This window comes from Eretmochelys imbricata, chromosome 19 (genome assembly GCF_965152235.1).
Source record: "Eretmochelys imbricata isolate rEreImb1 chromosome 19, rEreImb1.hap1, whole genome shotgun sequence".
NCBI lineage: Eukaryota > Metazoa > Chordata > Testudines > Cheloniidae > Eretmochelys > Eretmochelys imbricata.
Window position 1 is genome coordinate 7829169 of NC_135590.1, and position 18734 is coordinate 7847902.

The following is an 18734-nucleotide window of genomic DNA, read 5'->3' on the forward strand; positions in this document are numbered from 1 at the left end:
AGATACTGTGCTGAACTGCTGATGGCCTGTTAACAATATTTTAGAGAGATTACACAGATCCTTTGGAAGCAACTTAATTCTAAATGCAAAGAGGAAAGACCCTTCCTGACCACTGCTCCATTCTAACCTTTAGATAAGGGTCAGACTCAGAGGCAAAAATACTCTTGGTCCCATTGTATATTTAGTGATGGATGCCACAACACTGCAGACCTTCAGCCTGCAACTTTATGAGATGTTGAAGGGGCCTCTCTGCCATTCTCATTGACATACAGGTTTTAGACATCTGCAGAAGGCAGTTCATCCCCAGTACAGAAACCATAACTCATCTCTGCCGAGCGGCAGTAATCAATTGCCATAGCTTGACTTCTCCCTGGGCTAGCGGTAACGGATGCCTCTTCATTTGCATCTTGCAAACGAAATGGCCAACGATAGGAAATTGCATCATGAAATGAGTTCAAATCCCATGCAGCCCTGGATGAGAAAAGGAAAGTTTGGATTGTAGACACGTCACGGCATGATTAGAAACTCCCTGTTGTCATCTTAAAGGGCCAATTGCTTGGGCATTTACCCCTTGTTGCTCTCGACAGACAGAGGAGCAATAGGCCCCTTATGCACTCGATATGGGGCTAGGGGAGGATGTCTTAAGGAGACATTTTAGCTGTTGCCATAGCGATGTGGAGAGCTCAGCACCAAGATGGAAACCAGGCAGAGATGCAGAGTCTGTACTGCAACTTGATCTCGCACTCAGAATTCCCTCCCCGTCACAAAGATTGGCCATGCTGCCTTGAGGACCAGGAAGGCGCAGGATCCAAAGTAGGAGTTAATGGAGGGTGTGATGGGGTTGGTCCCGATGTGATGAGGATGAATCTGGTATCTAAGCCAGCCTGTGAAAGAGACAGAGTCATGGCTAGCTGTCATCAGCTACAGATCCTGGGTTTAATTCCTGAGCAAACACTTGCCCCAAGCCACAGGGTCACCGCTTTGATTCACAGGAACATTTACTGTCAGAGAACACATCATGTTTGGAGACACATCCAAGGTGGTGATCTGAACTGGGGGAGCCAGAGTACAAATGAATGAAGTGTCCAATGAGTCCACTCCCTGGGCAAACCCCCATGATGTGGCCTGCAGAGGCAGAATTTTAATTGGCGTTACCCTAATAGCTTCCTCCATATGACCCACTCCAGGCAGTTTTTCCTGAGACCTTTGTGTAGGCCTTTGCTGAGCTCCTTGGTAGCTTTCCCTGGATGAATGGGCAAGGCCTGGGCTCAGGTAGTCACTCCCTGGGTTCCAACAAGGACACCTGGCCCTCACTATCAGCAGGTTTATAGGGAACTGCTTAACTCATGAAGATGGTTGAAATTTGGAAGCCTCCAGTGATGTTCCGTCCCTCTCCTTCTCACTGCAGATTTCTGCCAGCCGATGAAGTGATTTATGAGCAATACACAGCCCCGGTTCCTGCCATAGAGGTCACTGAAGCATCAGAAATCAAGGTAAAGACCATCATCTCTTCTTGTTCCTAGCAGACCCAACTGGGAGGAGGTTACAACCTTAGAGAGGAGGTTGCAGTGTTTACTAGTGGGAGCTCACAGACAGTCTAGGCCCAGCCCCTCTCAGCAGGATGTAAGAGCACCCGTTTAAGTCTAATTCCCCGAGCAGGCACTGGATGGGCATGGGGCTAGCACTTCAGTTTCAACAGGAGGCACTGTACTGAGCGGGTGAAAAGGGGAATAACCAGCTACCCTAGCTATAGCAGGAGTCACTGAAGGAAGTTATGCAAGAGGACAGCTTCCATCCCCGACTCCTGCCAGCATCAGCCAGATAGTTAATGGCAGAGGAGCTCTGCTAGCCGGGGTCCTGGTGCTCCCTGCCCCCCCGATGGAGTCATTTTTACAGACACAGCGTATAGTCACCCAGGCTGTCCTAGGCCTCTGCTCAATGTCTGTTATCAAGTTAGCCCTAGCAACTAGGGCCTTGGTACCCTGGAGTTGGGCTCCTTGACCCCTGGAGTTGATACTGCCCCTGCCCTAGCCATCCTCTGGGGGACAATCAGTGACAGCAATAGACTGGAGAAGAAGATTGAGAGACCCCTGGTTGTGAGGGGGCTAGTGTATCTTAAAATTGCAATTGAGAGAGGATGAGGGGTCCTTGATGGGCTGCAGCAAGTGGAGAGCACATTAGGAGAGCAGCAGATGGAGGTTTCAGGTCACAGCGTTCCACTCCAGCACAAGGATTCTTACGCTGTGTTTCTGGACTGCAAAGCAAACCAGTGCTGGACTGACAGCAGGGACCCCAGCACCGAGCTCTGGTGCCCCTCGATGGCAGGTCAGACTGGGTCATTCATGAAGGTGGTGGAGTCTCGTGGTGGGACAGACAAGGAGCAAGACTGCCCAGGGGGTAGGGCACTGGACATGGAGTTGGGAAATGCAGCTTCCATTCCTACTCTGCCACTGACTCACTGTGCAATGCTGGGCAAGTCACTTCACTGCTCAGGTTCCCCCTCTGCTTAATGGGAATAACGAGACTTCATGATGATTGTGAACTGCCCAGAGCTGAACAACTGAAGCATGCCAGGCCTTAGCCCAGACCTCTCAAGTAGCAGTATGTAAACCCAAGGGGCGCATGCAAACTGGTGCTCAGGGAGACCTGTTCCCATTCGTTTGTGGAACTGTCCCGTGCAGCTTCACAGGGACTGGTTTGCCTGCAGCTCCGTTTAAGGAAGTGTAAGGGTCGTGGTGTTATGGGGACGGGTGTTTTCCCATCCCAGTGCCCTCAGTGGCAGACAGATGCTAGGTGGGCCCAATAAGGGCTCCTGCCTTCTGACCCCAGCCAGTCAGGGGAACAGGTTCTCAGTGCAGCTGAAGGGGCGCCAAGAAATAGCAGCAGCAAGCGTTAGGGAAGTCAGGGGGCCTCTGCCGTTCTGCTGGGCTAGGAGGAAGTCCTGAAAGGCAGAATAGCTCGGGTGGAGGGGAAGATGCGAGAGGCTCACACAGGAAATTCGAGGCACGGAACAAGCTCTCCGCTTCCCCTCCGGCCTCAAAAATAGAAAAAACAGAAGTGGCGGGGAGAGCAGTCGCGTTTCCGCGTCCTCACGCAGACACCCAGCAGGAGAGGGACGCAGGTGGAGCAGACGGCTGTGCTGCGGACAGTAGCATGCCCAGCTTTCACCGCCGCTCACCTGCTCTTGCATCCCAAAGTCCATAGCCAGGTGGGGAGGCAGAGGGAGACTCCCCTGTATTTGCAGAGCCGATACCAGCTGTATCTGGCGCAGGCAGGTAAGTCGGCCCAGGCTTGGTAGTGTCACCCTCTGGTAAGAGGGGATGACTGCGAGGGAGCCTTTGGCCAGGGGCTCTCCGCCGGGCGTGGGCCGTCTGAGAGGTGCAAGAGGGTGGATGGCTCTGGGCCAGGTGGGAGGAGGAGCGCCGTGCTCCGGGCGGTGGCATGCTGTAGCTCTCAGTGCTTGTGCTGTTCCATTCTGTTCTTTCTCTCGCTCAGGTCTGCTGGCCATGGGCAACCTGATAAAGGTATTGGGCAAAGATTTAGAAAACTGTCCTCATTTTTTCCTGGATTTTGAAAGTAAGTCCCGCGCTCAGGGCCGGGGGATTTCTGTGCCTGGCAGGAGGAAAAGCCGCTGCTCTCTAAAGATGACCATACATTCACACTGGTCCCTGCAATGGGCTTGACTGATGGGCCTTATTACGTTTGGTAACATCCCTAGAGACCTCTCTGAGCGAGGGCAGCCGCAGCCAAACGAACAGTGGGAAACAGTTCCCTAGCTTGGGATAGGCTGGCACTGGCAGCTCCCGTAGGCTAGGCTGGACAGGTGGACACAGGGCCGGCCTTACTGGTGGGCAATGTGGGCGACCACCCGGGGCACCGTGATCAGGGGGGTGCACCAGGGTCGAGAGGCAAGGAGTGGGTGCAAGCCCGGGGTGCGAGGCTGCAGAAGGGAGCTCAGGGCAATGGGTGGGAGGGGAGGTTGCAGGGCCTGGGGTGATGAGTGGGGAGCCCAGGGAGGCAGCAGCACTAGGGGTGATGGATGAGGGGGCCAGGAGAGGCAACAGGAGCCAGAGGGATGGGTGCGGAGCCTGGGGGAGGCAGTGGGGGCCAGGGTTGATGGGGAGCCTGGGGAGGTAGCAGGAGCCAGGGCGGATGGGTGGGTAGGGAGCCCGGGGAGGTAGCAGGAGCCAGAGGAGATGGGGGGATGGGTTGGGAGCCTGGGAAGGTGGTGGGTGCCATGGGCGATGGGTGGAGAGCCCAGGGAGGCTGTGGGGACCAGAGGGGATGGGGGGATAGATGGGGAGGCTGCTGGCCCAGGGGTGATGTGGGGGATGGGTTGGGAGCCTGGGGAGGTGGCAGGGACCAGGGGGGATGGGGGTGATGTGTTTGGAGCCTGGGGAGGTGGCAGGGACCAGGGGGGATGGGGGCGATGTGTTTGGAGCCCAGGGAGGCAGCGTGAACCAGAGGCGCCAAAATACATTTTTGCCCAGGTCGCCATTTTCCCTAAGGCCGGCCCTGCGTCGCCACTGAGCAGGGGAATGGGGTGGGGGCATTAAATAGACTCTCTCCCACGTGAAACCACCATGTGATTTCCCTGCCGCCTGTCACATCCCATCTCCATCGCCAGCCAGGTCCGGGGAGGGAAATCTTACGTCCTCCCATCAAACGAGCAGCTCCGGCCTCACCCTGCAGATGCCAATGGAGAGCTCAGGGGCTTTCCTGGTTTTATCCTTAACGGGGGGGGAGGTTCCTCCACGCTGGAGCACCCACCGCTCCCCGGCCGCTGCCCGAACGGAGAGGCCCCAGCCCACTGGCTCTCTTTATTTATCCAGCACCCATGGCTCTAGGATCCAGGTGCCGAGACAGATTTGCTATGGAGCGAGGCTTCCCAGCAACCTGGGCAATTCATTTATGGCAGCCGTGGAGGAGAGGTGACATTCCCCCAGAGGATATTTGGGAGAGAGAGAGGCCATTGCCGTCCACACTAGGATCTCAGCCCCAAACACGCTCTCCCGAGGCAGCTGCCTGGTCTGCCCCATGATGCCTGAATCCCCTTCGCTGCTCACAAGCCTGTAGGACTTGGACCGCTAATAAGCCTCCCGGAAGGCCAATAAGCCCCCAAAGAGCCCGTCTGCCTGTAATGGCTGGTCACATGCTGCCGCAGAAGGAGGAAGGAAGGATTTGTGCTGCCTCATTGTACTGCAGGCAACATCCAACAGCTTCAGGGAGCCAAACTCCCTTTGGCCCCAGCCCCTGGAGCTGGAGGATCAGGGAGCAGCACAGTGAGAACTAAAACAGAGACTTGTTCACGCTGGCAACGCCACCCCACTGCTCGCCGTGGGGTGAGAGGCCCCCATGGTCAAAACACATCCAGGCTGGAGCTCGCTCTGTAAGCTGCACCAGTGCTGAAGATGGGTCCGGCGCTCCCAAGTGGGTAGGAAAGGGAACAAGGAGGACGGAAAGCTGGGGTCACTCCTAAAATAACCCACCTGCCTTTGACTAACCTGGGCAAACCAGCGAGACAAGAGCCCCCATGGCTGCCCCTCCTCGTCCACTCAGAGAAGCAGCTCAGAGTCAGCACTCAGGAAAACCCGAGGGGTGTAAAAATAGTGCAAGGGAGCACAGCTCACACGCTGCCTCCCGGCGGGGGCTGAGAGGCAAGGGCTCTGTTCACCACAGAGTCTGGCTCAGAGAGGCCTCGGGGGGAGCCCAAAATAGTCCTCTGGCTCTGCAGCACTGGGGAGGCCCTTGCAGCGTGAGGCTGGAGATGGGGCCAGGAGGGATGGCTCAGCCCTAAGGCCCCATTCAAGGACCTTTCCTGGTTGTCACAAGAGCAATTCCCCCAGCAGGGCCCCAGGTACCTCCTGACTGTGAGCAAGCCAGGAGATTCCCTTCCAAACAAGCTGCCAATTTGTAGCAGAGCCTGGCCCAGACCCATGTTCTGGGACCAGGGCTGGACACGTCCAAAGCTTCAGCCTGGGTATGGGCCAGGAGGTTAAAGTCTCATCGGAACCATGTTGCCTCCGGGTCCCCGGAGCTGGCTGTAACTGTGGGGTAGATGGATGTTCCACGCTGCTGGGTAATTACCTCCCTGAGACTCAAGGGGCAGGTATTGGCTTTGGAGATGAAATGAGACATACCCACCCCATGCAGCGGGACTCCAGGAAGCCCTGGGACCATTCCCCCCCCTCTCCCTCCTGGAGAACAGCGGCTCTCCCTCACTTTGCTTGTTACTGTTGGTCACCACCCTCATCAGCCAACGCTCATCTCCATCTGAGGGCAGGAAGAGGCTGCAGCTCATTGGGCTGGGAGCAGCTGCTGGGCCGCCCGCCCGTGAGCCACGTATGGCTGCAGTCGCCATCAAGATCTTGGGAGAGTCTCTAATGAGCCTCAGCTCGTTCTAACTGAGCAGCACGGCTCTTTAAGGTTAGAATTGCCGCGTGCTGCAAAGTTGCTGGGCTCAATAGCCTTTGCCTCCCTTAGGCTCTTGCTTACGAAGAGCCAACAACTGGCACCTCTTACGTGCGGCCACAAAGATTCCGGAGTGACACAGCCGGCCAAACCCCTTGACGCTCTGATGCCCGAGGGGCTCTTCCTGCTGCCCAGATGTTTCCCTCAGGCTAGTGCTCCCACTGCTTCCTTCCATGAACGCCACCTCACTACCCATCGTATTTTTTTCCTCTTGTCTCTTCTCTTGCAGGTGTCACATGGGGAACCTTCTTAAAGTGTTGACTTATAACGACCTTGAACAAGGCCCTAATTTTTTCCTTGACTTTGAACGTGAGATGGGATTTTTATTTTATTTTTTATTTTTTTTCCCCCCACATTCATGTCATTTTAAGTTGTCGTCTCAGTTAATCTCCCATGGCATCGTACCCATTCCAGAAATTGTAGCGATTTCTTCCCCACTCACCATCCCGCTTGGTCTCCCGTAGGCGATTTCTCAGGAAGCTGGTCTTGCCAGATGTTGGGGGATTTAAAAGGCTGGTTTCCAAAGGGGCGGCAGAAAGGGCTGTCAGGCCATTCAGGGTTTTGGTAGGGGCATTTCAGAGCTGGAGGTGGGCTTAGCTCTCCATCCCTAGTGCCTGTCCCATCCCTGTAAGGTTATCTTCTCCTTCTGGTTTCTGCTCTGTTGATTATAACCCAAAGCCAGAAGCTCAGCCAGGCATTCAGGTCCCAGCCAGAAGCCTGAATTCTTAACATTTACCTGCCATGTAAATCCTCTCAGTCCCACCCATTATTCCAGAGAGACAATGTTAGTTAACAGGGAGCTGTTTTCCCGTGCGAAGTGAGGCAGGAAGGGATCTGATGGGCCCATTCAGGAGCAGTAAGATTGGAAGTTGAGCCCAGAATCTGGCCCAGTCAGGAAAGAAAGGGCCCCATTCCCTCCCTACACCAGTATGATGCTTCTGTAGGTCCACTGACTCCTGATTTGCTATGGGATCAGAACCAAGCCCGTGGAGGGGAGTCATATTCCAAAGCATCTCATTCCAATTGGGTTGTTCTCTCAGCAGGAGACGTTTCTTCCCTTTGGTTTGCTTTGTGTTGTTTCCTTTGCACACGTTTCTTTTCCGTTGGGAGCCTGCGTGTGTGACTAGATCACTGGGGAGAGGAGAGCCAGGTCTCCAGAAGGTTCAGATCTGACTAGCGGATAGATGAGGCCTAGCACTAGACGGGGCCTGGCCCTACTGGTGGGAGGTTTTCTAATTTCCCTTTCGCACATCTTTCGTCGGCACTTTCTCCACAGCCTTAGGCAGAGGAATCGCTCTGTCTGCCCTTGCGCCCCAGACAAGCCAGTGCGTTTCCCCGGGTCTAAGACTGCTCGGGGACCGGCCGCCAAAGAGCCCTCACTCTCGCTGTCCGACGCACACGCTGAAATGTTGCTTTCTTGGGGGGGGTGATCCGATGCAGATGCTCAGCCCACGGAAGCCGAGACAGCTGTGTGGAACCAGGTCAATGCCGTGCTAGAGGAAGCACAGACAATCCTGGCTGAACTGCAGTCCTACACGGGGGCTGGGCTGGAGATCAGAGAGGTAAAGCTCTTCAGCTCCTCCAGCCATTGGCCTGGGGACACGGGCAGGGATTCAGGCACGAACGATGAGCTTGCCATCTCGGTTCCTTGTAGGCAATCCAAAATCCCAATGACCTCCAGCTACAGGAGAAGGCCTGGAACGCCGTGTGCCCTCTAGTGGCAAAGCTGAAACGCTTCTATGAGTTCTCTCTTCGACTGGGTGAGCCCCAGCTCCATTAATAACGCAATCTCCGTTCCTGTCCCCCGAACACCTGCACAAACCTGCTGCCCTCAGCCCACATCCAGCTCCCTGCCCCGCATGTCACTCCAAACGCTATCACTGGGCCGCACCCACCTGTCCTTCATTCAGAACAACCGGCGCGTTGCCTCAGCAAGGACTGCAGCATTTGGCCTTGGGCTTCAGAGGGGAGGATGGTCTAGTAGTTAAGGCTCAGGAGTGGGGCTCCGCCCTGGGTTCAAGTCCGGATTCTGCCACTGACTTGCGTGTCTAAGGCAAGTCACTGTGACACTCTGTGCCTCAGTTTCCCCATCTGTAAAATGGGGATTGCGAAACAGATCTCACTCACTGGGGTGGGGAGAAGAAGAGGCTAGATTCACCAATATTTGAAAAGCAGATTGGCTGGAAGGGGCTGAAGTGGACACAACAGATCAGATTATCAGCTCTGTTCCAGTGACATCAAGTGATTGGGTGGCTGAAATAGGCCAGCTCCCTTCCTTTGCTGAGCCATCCAGAGGCTGCTCACCTTTGGAATGAGATCAAGGGGATTCACCCAGGAAATAACCCCGCTGTTAAACGAGAATGAAGAGATTTGCTTCCAGCAGCTTGCAGGGAGGGGAAACACCGCTGGTGCGTGTCCCTGGGTCAGGAGAGGTAGAAAAGCCCCTGAGCGCGGGAGATGGGGAGGTTATAGCCCAGAACCTGCAGTTAAATCTGCTGCCAGCTAAGGCTGAACTGCTCCATGCGGGGTGGGGGAGGGTTAAGCCTGAGCGCTGGCAATCGCTGGGTGACATGCCACCCTGTAATACACCTTTTTCTCTCCTCCCGCTCCCAGAGAATGCTTTGCGCAGCTTGCTGGAAGCTCTGACTAGCCCGCCCTATGCGCCGACTCAGCACCTTGAGAGAGAACAAGCCCTAGCAAAGCAGTTTGCAGAAATCCTACACTTCACCCTCAGCTTCGACGAGTTCAAGGTAGGGAAGCTTTGCATGTCCCGCTGGAGACAGAACACGGGAGCTCGGAAACTCGGCTTTCCCAGTGATGGTCTGTTGGTTTAGAGAACCAATGCTGCATGACGCAGTAACAGCCCAACACAAGCCATGCTCTTCAGGGAGTCAATATTCCCTGGCATGTTCCTCCTTGTAATGCTAAATTGTGACTTGGTGAATTAGCTCTGCTTTACTTGACATGCAAGCGTAAACCAAACGAACCACTCAGACAAACGGGCAGTGGAACTAGCCTACACTAGGTCCTCTGGACCATTCCCACCAATCGCCACTGGGGTATCATCCCTTATGCTAGATTTTGAGAGGTTTATCCACTCCTCTTTCAACCATCTCTTGGAAACTGGCCCCCAGTCTAACAAATCCAGATCTAAGGCCCATTCTGCCCTATGGGAGCGTTACCAAGAGCAGTTTACCAGACCTCCAATCTTCTCTGTCCATGTTTGCTGCAGATGACCAACCCTGCCATCCAGAATGATTTTAGCTACTACAGAAGAACCCTCAGCCGAAATCGCATTAACAATTTACAGGTAAGAGGTCGGTCCCCCTCCCAAAGGGTTTGAGTTCCTTGTCAGAGCAGTGTGGGATGGAATGAGCGTGGAATGAGCGTGGATATGGAGGTCTGTTTAGCCCTGCTAGCCCGGGTTAACACTGGGTAAAAAGCTTTGGGGGTGAACTCTACATAAACTGCTAGAAAAGTAAGATGAGAGATTCCTGCAGGGGCAGTGCTTGTCACTCGATGCTCTACCAGATGGTTGGCAGAACTAAACATCTCGAGGAGCAAGCTGTGGAGGACACAAGCAGTAGGTGGGCCTCTCATAAAGTGATGCGCAGAATGAACCGGAGGACGGCTGCGTTAGGTCCCCTCGCCTCTCTGCCGCACCAGCAAGGCTTGGGGTGAACAAACCTGAAGGCGGTCCGGGTTGAGCCCCCAAGTTCAGCAAACCCAGACCTGAACTGGGAGGTGTGAGCTGGTGAGGTTATAGTCTGGGTCTGTTCAGCACATTCCAACAGGGCAGATTAGGATGGGCTCAGACATTTTCAGCATTTGCCCAGTCCTGTTGGGATTAGTGACCAAGCCGTCTTTCGCATCTCATGTCCTGCAGTTGGAGGCCGAGAGTGACGTTAACAATGAAATGGCCAACAGGATGTCTCTCTTCTATGCAGAGGCCACGCCTATGCTTAAAACTCTAAGCAACGCCACAACCAAGTTTGTTTCAGAGGTGAGTGAGCCCCAAAGACAGAAAGAGAAACCAAAAGCCGAGAGAAGGGGAGGGGGGCTGGAGGAGAGAAATATAGACAATAGCCTAGATGTACCTGTTGGGTAAACCAGTGAGACACCATTGAAGTCAATCAAGCTGTGCCCAGCAGTAAATTTGGCCCAATGATTCACCATGAGAGAAAACAGGATGCGAGCTTTGGAAGGATTCCTTCACGAATTCAGCACGTTTCCAACATCCGTGGTCATGGACATCCTTTGTCATAAGAAACAGGTGTGTTGTCCATAGCAGCATAGGCACAGGAGTTTATAGAGGGAGACCAACTGAACAGGGGTTAGGGAAATAGCAATACGATGAAGTGATTCAGTCCCTAACTGATCCCTCCCCTCCAGCGAGGGGCACAGGGGATCAGGAGGCAAATCTAGTGTCTCTCACATTCTCTCCTTTCAGAACAAGACCCTCCCCATTGAGGACACAACTGACTGTCTGAGCACCATGGCCTGTGTCTGCAGGGTGATGCTGGAGACCCCGTGAGTATTTCATCCTGGCCCGTGTGCCTAGGCGTGGAACCCGGGCTGGCAGATGGCTTCTAAAATCACAGGCCAGCAGGAAGCCAAGGGAGGGAATTCCATCAACGTACACTGGGAAGACCGGGACTAAGCAGTCACCCTACCAGGAGTGAATCCATGCAGTTCCTGAGCGCTGAGAGATCCTTGCAGGTCCCCAAGCCCAGCTTGTAAACACATATAGGCACCCATATAGAAGGGGAATGTACAGGTAGAAGCTCTCCCACCTGTGACCCCCCCCATGGGATGCTCCTTCTCATCTCCCTTCACTTGCCAGCAGCAATAAGGACACTAAGTCAGACCCTGCCAGACTTCCCTCGGCTTGTCACTTTGACCCCGCTCTTGATTTCAGGGAATACAGGAGCCGGTTTACCAACACTGAGACTCTTCTCTTCTGCATGCGAGTGATGGTTGGAGTCATTATCCTCTACGATCACGTTCACCCCGTCGGGGCTTTCGCAAAGACCTCCAAAATTGACGTGAGTGACACCTTGGTCTCAATAGATGGTGCATTGCCCAGCAAAAGAGCACGAGAAGAAAATCACGAGGCAGTGAAGCCAGAGATGGGGAGTGCTATGGGGCCTACAGGCATAGGTTTGGTGGTTAGCAGGAGCGGTCCTGCTAGCCACCCCCTGGATCAGGGCAGAGTCAGAGAGAAGTTGCTTCACCTCCACCCAGGTTCTGTTGGTTCTTCTGGGCTGGATGAGCCCATCACAAGTAGCCGAGCAAGAATCGCTCCTGCTCTCCTACCTCTGAGCAATGAGGTCTTGGTCAGCGTGAGATACGCAAGGGGTGACATCCAGCAGAGTCACTCTTAGCACAGCACTTACCAGCCAGCCTGGGTGGCGGCTCACTTTTGGCTTTCCTAGTTGCCCAAAGACCAGGAGTCGTACCACAGCTAGATTCCCATCTGCGGTAATGTGCACGAGACACACCGCAGGACAGGGGCCTCCAGGCACCGCACTTGAGCAGCTGGCAGCCAGCTAAGAGACTCAGCGGTCAGCCTAGAACGCAGTGCGGGTGCAGGATAATTCCCAGTCCAAGATTTTATGAATAAGGTAGGAAGGAAGTACTGGAGATAAAGAGACAGATGGAGGAAGAAAGCAAGGCTGTCTCAAGACTAAACATTTCCCACCACTGGATGCAGCTCCACTGGGGATAGCACTGGTGAGAAACCTAGAGGTGGTCAGTGGCTGGTATTTTAACTCTTCTCAGAGGAGGTCTTAGAATTGCGGTTAATATACCTGGGGCCTTGTCTACACTGGAGTTCCCACCACTGCAGTGCTGCAACCAATAGCAGCAGGGGTGGGACATTTTAAGAAACAAAGGGTATGTCTACACAGCAAATGAAGGTGTGATTTCAGTGCTTTAATCTGCCCGGCAGGGGATCCTCGGTACGCATTCAGGTTGCTGGCCCACCACGTCTTCCCAGCTGTTCTTAACCATGCTAGCTAGACTGAGGCAAGGGTGCTTGTATCTACCTATGCGACAATCACCCCTTCATCTGCTGGGTGGCGACAAAGCCAAAAAGGAGAGGGACAGGGAAGCCAAGACACAGCTGGGAAGTGTGAGAAGGACGGGCTAAGAGAGAACACTCAGTCCTTCCTCAGAAGGTGTGGGTCAGGGGGCTGCCATTCCCTGCTCCCACCTGCCATGTGCTCTTTTCATTTGAGCGCTGACCCGCCTGGCTCTCTCTCTCTAATCCTGGTAGATGAAAGGATGCATCAAAGTCTTGAAAGATCAGCCTTCAACCAGCACAGAGGGGCTCCTGAACGCACTGAGGTATGTATAGCTCTGTCCTACCGGACCAACAGCTGCCTTCGCGCTGAGAAGGAGGGTGGGGCCGAAACAGGAGATGTGGTCACATGAGATGCCTTTCCTTTCCTTCTTCGCTGCCAAAAAGCCTCAAGATTCTTCTTCCCCGCTCAGAGCCAGCTCAGATCACAATCGAGGGCAGGGACTAGCTGGTCAGGTTTGGCGCCAGTTCCCGGTGGAAACACATCCCCAGTGCAGAAACAGCATTGCTAATACGAGCGGTAATGCTGAGAAGGTGGAAATTCCACCGTGCTGACAGGGATTTCAGCAGCTGTATCAGAGAGAGACAAGATTTTCATGGCCAGCTGGGGAACGTCAACGGGAGTCATATGTCTTTGGTTACATCTACACAGCAAATGAAAGTGTGATCATAGTGCAGGTTGGCATACCTAGCAAATGCAGCTGGTGCAGGGACCGGTGGTCATGAAGACATGGTGACATGGGCTTGCTGACCCCAGCACCAGCCTGCTGGGGACTCTGGGTACACCCTGAGGTCGCTGGCCAGGGTCTGTGCTGCTATGTTTTCACTGCTATTGTTGCCCACATGAACTAGGTTAAAACTAGCGGGGACGTGACCCATGCTACAACCACAGCTTCACTTGCTGAGTAGGCGCATGCTCCATCCCCTTGTCAGCTCGGCTCACTGGGGTGCGTGTGTATTCGATCTCTCAGAGAAAGGTCTAACATGAACCAATGGCTGGAAGTTGACACTAGACATACTCAGACTGGAAATAAGGCATACATTTTTCACAAGGAGGGTAATTAACCATTGGAACAATTTACCCAGGATTGTGATGGAGTCCCCATCACTGACCATTTTAAAATCAAGAGTGGATGTTTTTCTAAAAGATCCGCTCTAGGAATTATTTTGGAGGAGTTCTCTGGCCTGTGATGGACGAGAGGTCAGAGCAGATGATCACACACACACACACGTTTGTTCTCTTCTTTATGAATTAGTATAAAGTCCACCCTCTGTGACTGTTTTGGTAAGAGAGGCTCGTCTGCCCCATCTCCTCCCCTGCTGAGAACTCTCTTCTCGAAAACACTTGCACAGAATACAGCTCAAAGCCTCCAGGAGCCAAGCTGAGATCAGACAGTGCATTCAGCAGACAGACCGGCAATAACTAGAATGGCTTTGGTTCTCCCTTGATTTAATGTTTCCCTGGGCATTTCAAGGTGCCAGGCTGACAGACCTGGGGGCTCAAATCCATTCCACTACAAGACTAGTCCAGTAGCAGATGCCCCCCGAACTCCCAGAAGGGTGGGAGCAACTCAGACTTTATGGCTTGTTCAGTCCTTGACTCTGCTGAAGAAAGTGCCAACAGGGAGGCTGATTTTCCATCAGCTGTGCTGGATGTTTTCCTGTCGTGGAGACACCTGCCCTCTGAGAACTCTCCAACTCATTTCAGACAGGTCACCAAACCGCTGTCTGGTGGTAGCCCCTATAGATTGCTACTGAGCTAGGTTGGGTGTGAGCCAGTGACCTACAGATTCAAGGCGCCTTGTCTCTACAGACAGGCAGGTTGGTTTTGGCCCTGAATGGGCCTCAGGAGATCCAGGTTCACACTCCCACCTCTACTGCTGACAACCTGTCCAACTCCAGACTAGTCACTTTATGCCTTAGTTTCCCCATCTGTAAAAGGAGGGTAATAATACGGCCCTTTCTCTCACCTGTCTTGTCTATTTAGACTGAGCTCTATGAGGCAAAGACCATCTCTTACTATGCGTATGTGCAGCACCTAACACAATCGCAGTGAAGGCCCCCAGGCACGGCAGTAATACCCATAGTAATCATGCTTTCAAGTCCCTGAATCAGCCAGTGCAAAGATTGTGTTTCTGGTGCGTGCCCATTGCTCTCTGAGGCATGGATCCGAAATGCACGGGGCTAAAACTCTTGGTTCCAGGTCCACCGAGCTTCCTTTTGAGTGTCAGCTGAAGCACACCCATGGACTCGGAGGCGTTCTCCGACAGATGTTTAGGTTGATCTCAACTGTGCTTGGGATCTGCTCCCATTAGATAGATCCTTTGGAGTGCTGGTCTCCAGCATATTTGAATCTGATGCCTGAAGCAGCTAGGCTGCTGGCCTTGTGTCTGGGGAAAGGGTCAGGGTTCAGGTGTGCTTCGAGGCGCATTTCTTGTGGCTGGCCTCTGTGTTATATAGCACAATTCCCAACCCTTGGATTAGACCCCTTGTCACACACAGGTTCTCAGTCTAAATCCCACTTCATAAGATAAATGGCTCCTTCATAAGGGGCATTAGTCCTCCCTTGCGTGGTAAATTCCTGCTCCGTTGCTTGCCTGAGATTCCTGTCTGTGCCTTGCCATTCCCTTCTTTGTCCTGAGCATTCACTGTTCAGAGGTTTCCTGGTGGGACAGGATTAAAATGTGGAGTCAGCATAAACACCACAATGCGATCAAAATGGTTTGGCCTGAGCTCGTCACGACGGTTGGTTCTGGGAGACAGAGAGGAGACTTAATGGCTTGAAAAGCACCACGTGGACTCTTCAATAGCATAAATCCCCCTCCTCCATTTGCAGGTACACCACCCGGCACCTCAACGACGACACCACGTCCAAGCAGATCCGGGCCCTGTTGCAGTGAGCGCCTCGAGAGCGGTGGGGTGGGGGAGATCTGTGCAGCTGAGGCCTGGAGGCTTAACTTAGAACTGTCAGCAGAAAATTTTAAATGTTGCCATGTTGCTATAAATAACCATGATCATAGTCCTCATTTTGTAAAGAAAGGGAAAAAAGTTTTTAAAAAATAAAAATGCAGAAATACAAGAACAAACTAAGCAGCCCACAAATCCGCCCTCCCCAACGCCCCCCGCCTCCCTCCAGAGAAGATCAGTGTCCAACTCTGGCAGGCTGCGTGCCACCCACTCCGTGCGTCTCCGTTCCGTTTCCCACCCCCAGCACCCCCTCAGTGGCGATGTGACATGCCCAGTTCTTAGCCTGCCTGAGCTTGGGGTGGGGGCTCGGGGATAGAAGCCCAGGAGCAAGGGGGGCGTCCCATGGTTCCCACAGGGGTACAGTGTAGGGTCACTTTATCTGGACTACACCCCCCCAAGTGCGAAGGGAGGGGTCCAGGGCATGGCCGGCAGGAAGCCGCCTCTCCTGACAGATGTAAATAATGTGCGTGAATCACTCCAAGGGTCCGACTGTGACAACGATGACAACGACGACGATGAAGAAGAAGAAAAAGACATCATCTTGAAACCCTCCCGCACTGAGTCCATTGAAAATAGCTCAGTGCACCTCTTAGATTTTTAATATAAAACAATTAAAAGCCACTCACCTGTTATTTTGTACATTTTTGTGTGAAATAAAATAACATTTAATCTGTTTATTGCCAGACTGGCGCCGTCTCTGTTGCTTGGCCTCGCCGGGGCTTCCTCCACCGGGGGAAAGGGGTCACGCGCAACCCCCCCTGCAATCAGCTGTCCACCGCCCCCTGGTCATTGCTTCCCCTGCTAGCTGCCGGGAGAGGGCGACAACACAGCATTCCCTACGATCTAGCAGTGCCAGGCCATGCTCTATAAAGATCCACCAGTATTTCATCCCCTTTCACTGCAAAACGTTGAGGGCTCCCAACAGGCTTGACCCCCTCGCCCCCCACGGAGAGGCACCGTCTTCCTCACGCCAGAGTCCTTGATCTTCCTAACCCCTTCCACCTGTGACGCTGCCTTCCTGTCGCAGCTGGGTCCCCTCCAACATGGGGACTTGGGGGCCCAGGATCCAGCACTCTGGCCTTTGTCCACTCCTGATTCCACCTGCCAAAGGCTACTACCGGAGTAGCAATGCTGGGCCCTGCAGCAGTGCCGGCGACGGCCGGAGTCGCTCCGGTGGCCTGCAGCAGGGGAAGCTGGGAGCGGTGCCCATTTGCAGCCAGGGGACACAAACTGGACCCGTGCCACTGATCCCATTGGCTCACTGAGGTTGCCCGGCTCCTTTCAGCCGGTGTGTGCTCTGCGTCTCTTGTCCAGCAGGTGGCCCCACGATACTATCGGAAGCTGGCCGTTAATTGCCTCTCGGCTCGTTTGCCCAAAAGCTCCCAGCCCAGAGCCCCAGGAGCCGAGCCCCAAGCCCAGATCGGATGCTCGGCCTCAGCAGCGCCAGAGAAATCCAAGCCCTGGGGGCACCTGATGAGAGGCAGCTCCCAGAGCTGAAGCCGTGAATTCTCTGCGCAAGTTTGTATTAAAGAAGCAGAAGAACAGGCCTGCCATTAGGATGGGGCCGTTCCCGTGACTCGGTACCCAGCCATGGGGGACCAGTGCGGGAGGGATAGCTCAGTGGTTTGAGCATTGGTCTGCTAAACCCAGGCTTGTGAGTTCAATCCTTGAGGGGGCCATTTAGGGATCTGGGGCAAAAATTGGGGACTGGCCCTGCTTTGAGCAGGGGTTTGGCCTAGATGACCTCCTGAGGTCCCTTCCAATCCTGATATTCTATGATTCTATGAGTGCCCTGGACACTGGTGACGAATGGGTGGGAATTTCCACCCCGCAGACCCCAGTCAGCAGCGGCAAAGCGAGAATCAGCGAGCCCAGGGCAGGCAGAAGGCCATGCCAGACCTAGCAGCTGACCCAGGGCACCGCGCTTCAGCCCAGCGCCCCTCAGAGACAGCAGCCAAAAGGCCCCCTGGGGACACTCCTCGCCCGGACGCATTGGTTGAAATGGAACCTGCCCCATCATTTCTGGATGTACAGCAGGGCCCGGTGGGGGGAATCAGGGTTTGTACAGACTTCAACCCCCAACCCATTTATCTTTCCGCACCAGACTCCCAGTCATCAGCACACTGGGGGGCTCGTCTCCCCCAGCCCACAGGACTGTGCCCCTCCCACCTGCCCCCGCTGCTTTCAGCTCCTGCCTCTCCACCGATGACTCCCACCTCGACTTCTTTGGTCTCTTCCTCAGCTGCCTTTCCGGTACCTCAGGCAGGACATCCCACCATGATCCACCAACTCCAACCCAACTAGCCCCATCCCACCCCCCACTCTTCTCTAGCACAGACCACAACCCGCTCGCCCGGTTCACACCAGCCTTGGGGCCACCCCCCGTCAACAAGCTCCTCCATGCAGCGTCTCCTCTCCATTCCCGCCGCTAACCCCCCGCCACAAGGCCTCCCTCCTCCTGCTCTTCTCTAGCCATGCCAGGCTCTCTGTCCTTCACCGCCAGCCCAGCCACATCCCTCCAGTGACAAAAAAACACCCCCCCACCCGCCCATTTTGGAGCCTCTGCTGCTACCTGCATCTCAGCTCGCGTTTCCTCCGGCTGCTCTTCCCGGGCCCTCCGCTCTGCCCCTCTGGGCTCCATACCACCCCGCACCAGCACAGCCTCCCCTTTGCGCCCCCCCCCCCCACACGTTCCCTAGCTGATCGCCCCCCCCCCCCCCCCCCGCACACACTGCTCAACGCCAGGTGGAAATGCACTGATAAAACCGCACACAGCAAGACAGGCCAGCTGAGTGCAACCCCAGAAACCCTCTCTGGAGCGTTTCCCCCCTCGCTCTGCCAGTGCCCCCCGCAGCGCACACTGGGGTATCTGCCCCACCTCCACTGCACACTCCTCGGGGCAGCGAACTTGCCTTATGCAGCGAAAGCGTCACCTAGCAAACTAAGCACTTTGCAAAATTGAAAAAAAGTGGGGGGGGGGGGGAGGAGAGGGAGCCTTAAAACGAACCTTACCTATCAAATCACCAGTCCCGTGTTTGGGACGCTTTGAAATGGTTTGCCAAGGGCCCTGTCCTACAACACCGGCCCAAGCAGAGCTCCCATTGGCTGCAAGGGCATCAGCAATGCAGGATCAGGCCCAGACTTCACCCTTTGGTGGGTTTGTTTGCCAGGTGGACCCAGCACCTCACGCCAGCTGCTGCAAAGACAGCAAACG

At 54.5% G+C, this 18734-nt stretch overlaps 1 protein-coding gene across 4 annotated transcripts; it reads left to right on the plus strand.

The window, feature by feature from the left end:
- Nucleotides 1-3165: 3165 nt before the first annotated feature.
- LOC144277324 (CYFIP-related Rac1 interactor A-like) lies at nucleotides 3166-16184 on the plus strand. 4 transcript variants are annotated; one of them, XM_077838048.1, is made up of 12 exons: nucleotides 3250-3275; nucleotides 3496-3576; nucleotides 6701-6780; nucleotides 7912-8033; nucleotides 8126-8231; nucleotides 9085-9221; nucleotides 9704-9781; nucleotides 10358-10474; nucleotides 10922-11001; nucleotides 11390-11516; nucleotides 12749-12819; nucleotides 15390-16184. In XM_077838048.1, exons 3-12 carry the CDS (start codon nucleotides 6708-6710, stop codon nucleotides 15451-15453), a joined length of 975 nt encoding a protein of 324 aa, XP_077694174.1. In that variant the 5' UTR covers nucleotides 3250-3275; nucleotides 3496-3576; nucleotides 6701-6707; the 3' UTR covers nucleotides 15454-16184. The 4 variants fall into 4 exon arrangements, with proteins under 4 accessions (XP_077694173.1, XP_077694174.1, XP_077694176.1 ...); XM_077838047.1 differs by lacking the exon at nucleotides 3496-3576 and having other exon boundaries at nucleotides 3166-3275; XM_077838050.1 differs by lacking the exon at nucleotides 3250-3275 and having other exon boundaries at nucleotides 3296-3580.
- Nucleotides 16185-18734: the final 2550 nt, after the last annotated feature.

Bases quoted from the DNA above. Each gene is read 5' to 3' on its own strand.
- LOC144277324 (XM_077838050.1), top strand. From the start codon at position 3,321: ATGACTGCGAGGGAGCCTTTGGCCAGGGGCTCTCCGCCGGGCGTGGGC. The intron at 9,782-10,357 runs GTAAGAGGTCGG...CATGTCCTGCAG, and splicing joins ATCGCATTAACAATTTACAG to TTGGAGGCCGAGAGTGACGT. The intron at 10,475-10,921 runs GTGAGTGAGCCC...CTCTCCTTTCAG, and splicing joins CAACCAAGTTTGTTTCAGAG to AACAAGACCCTCCCCATTGA.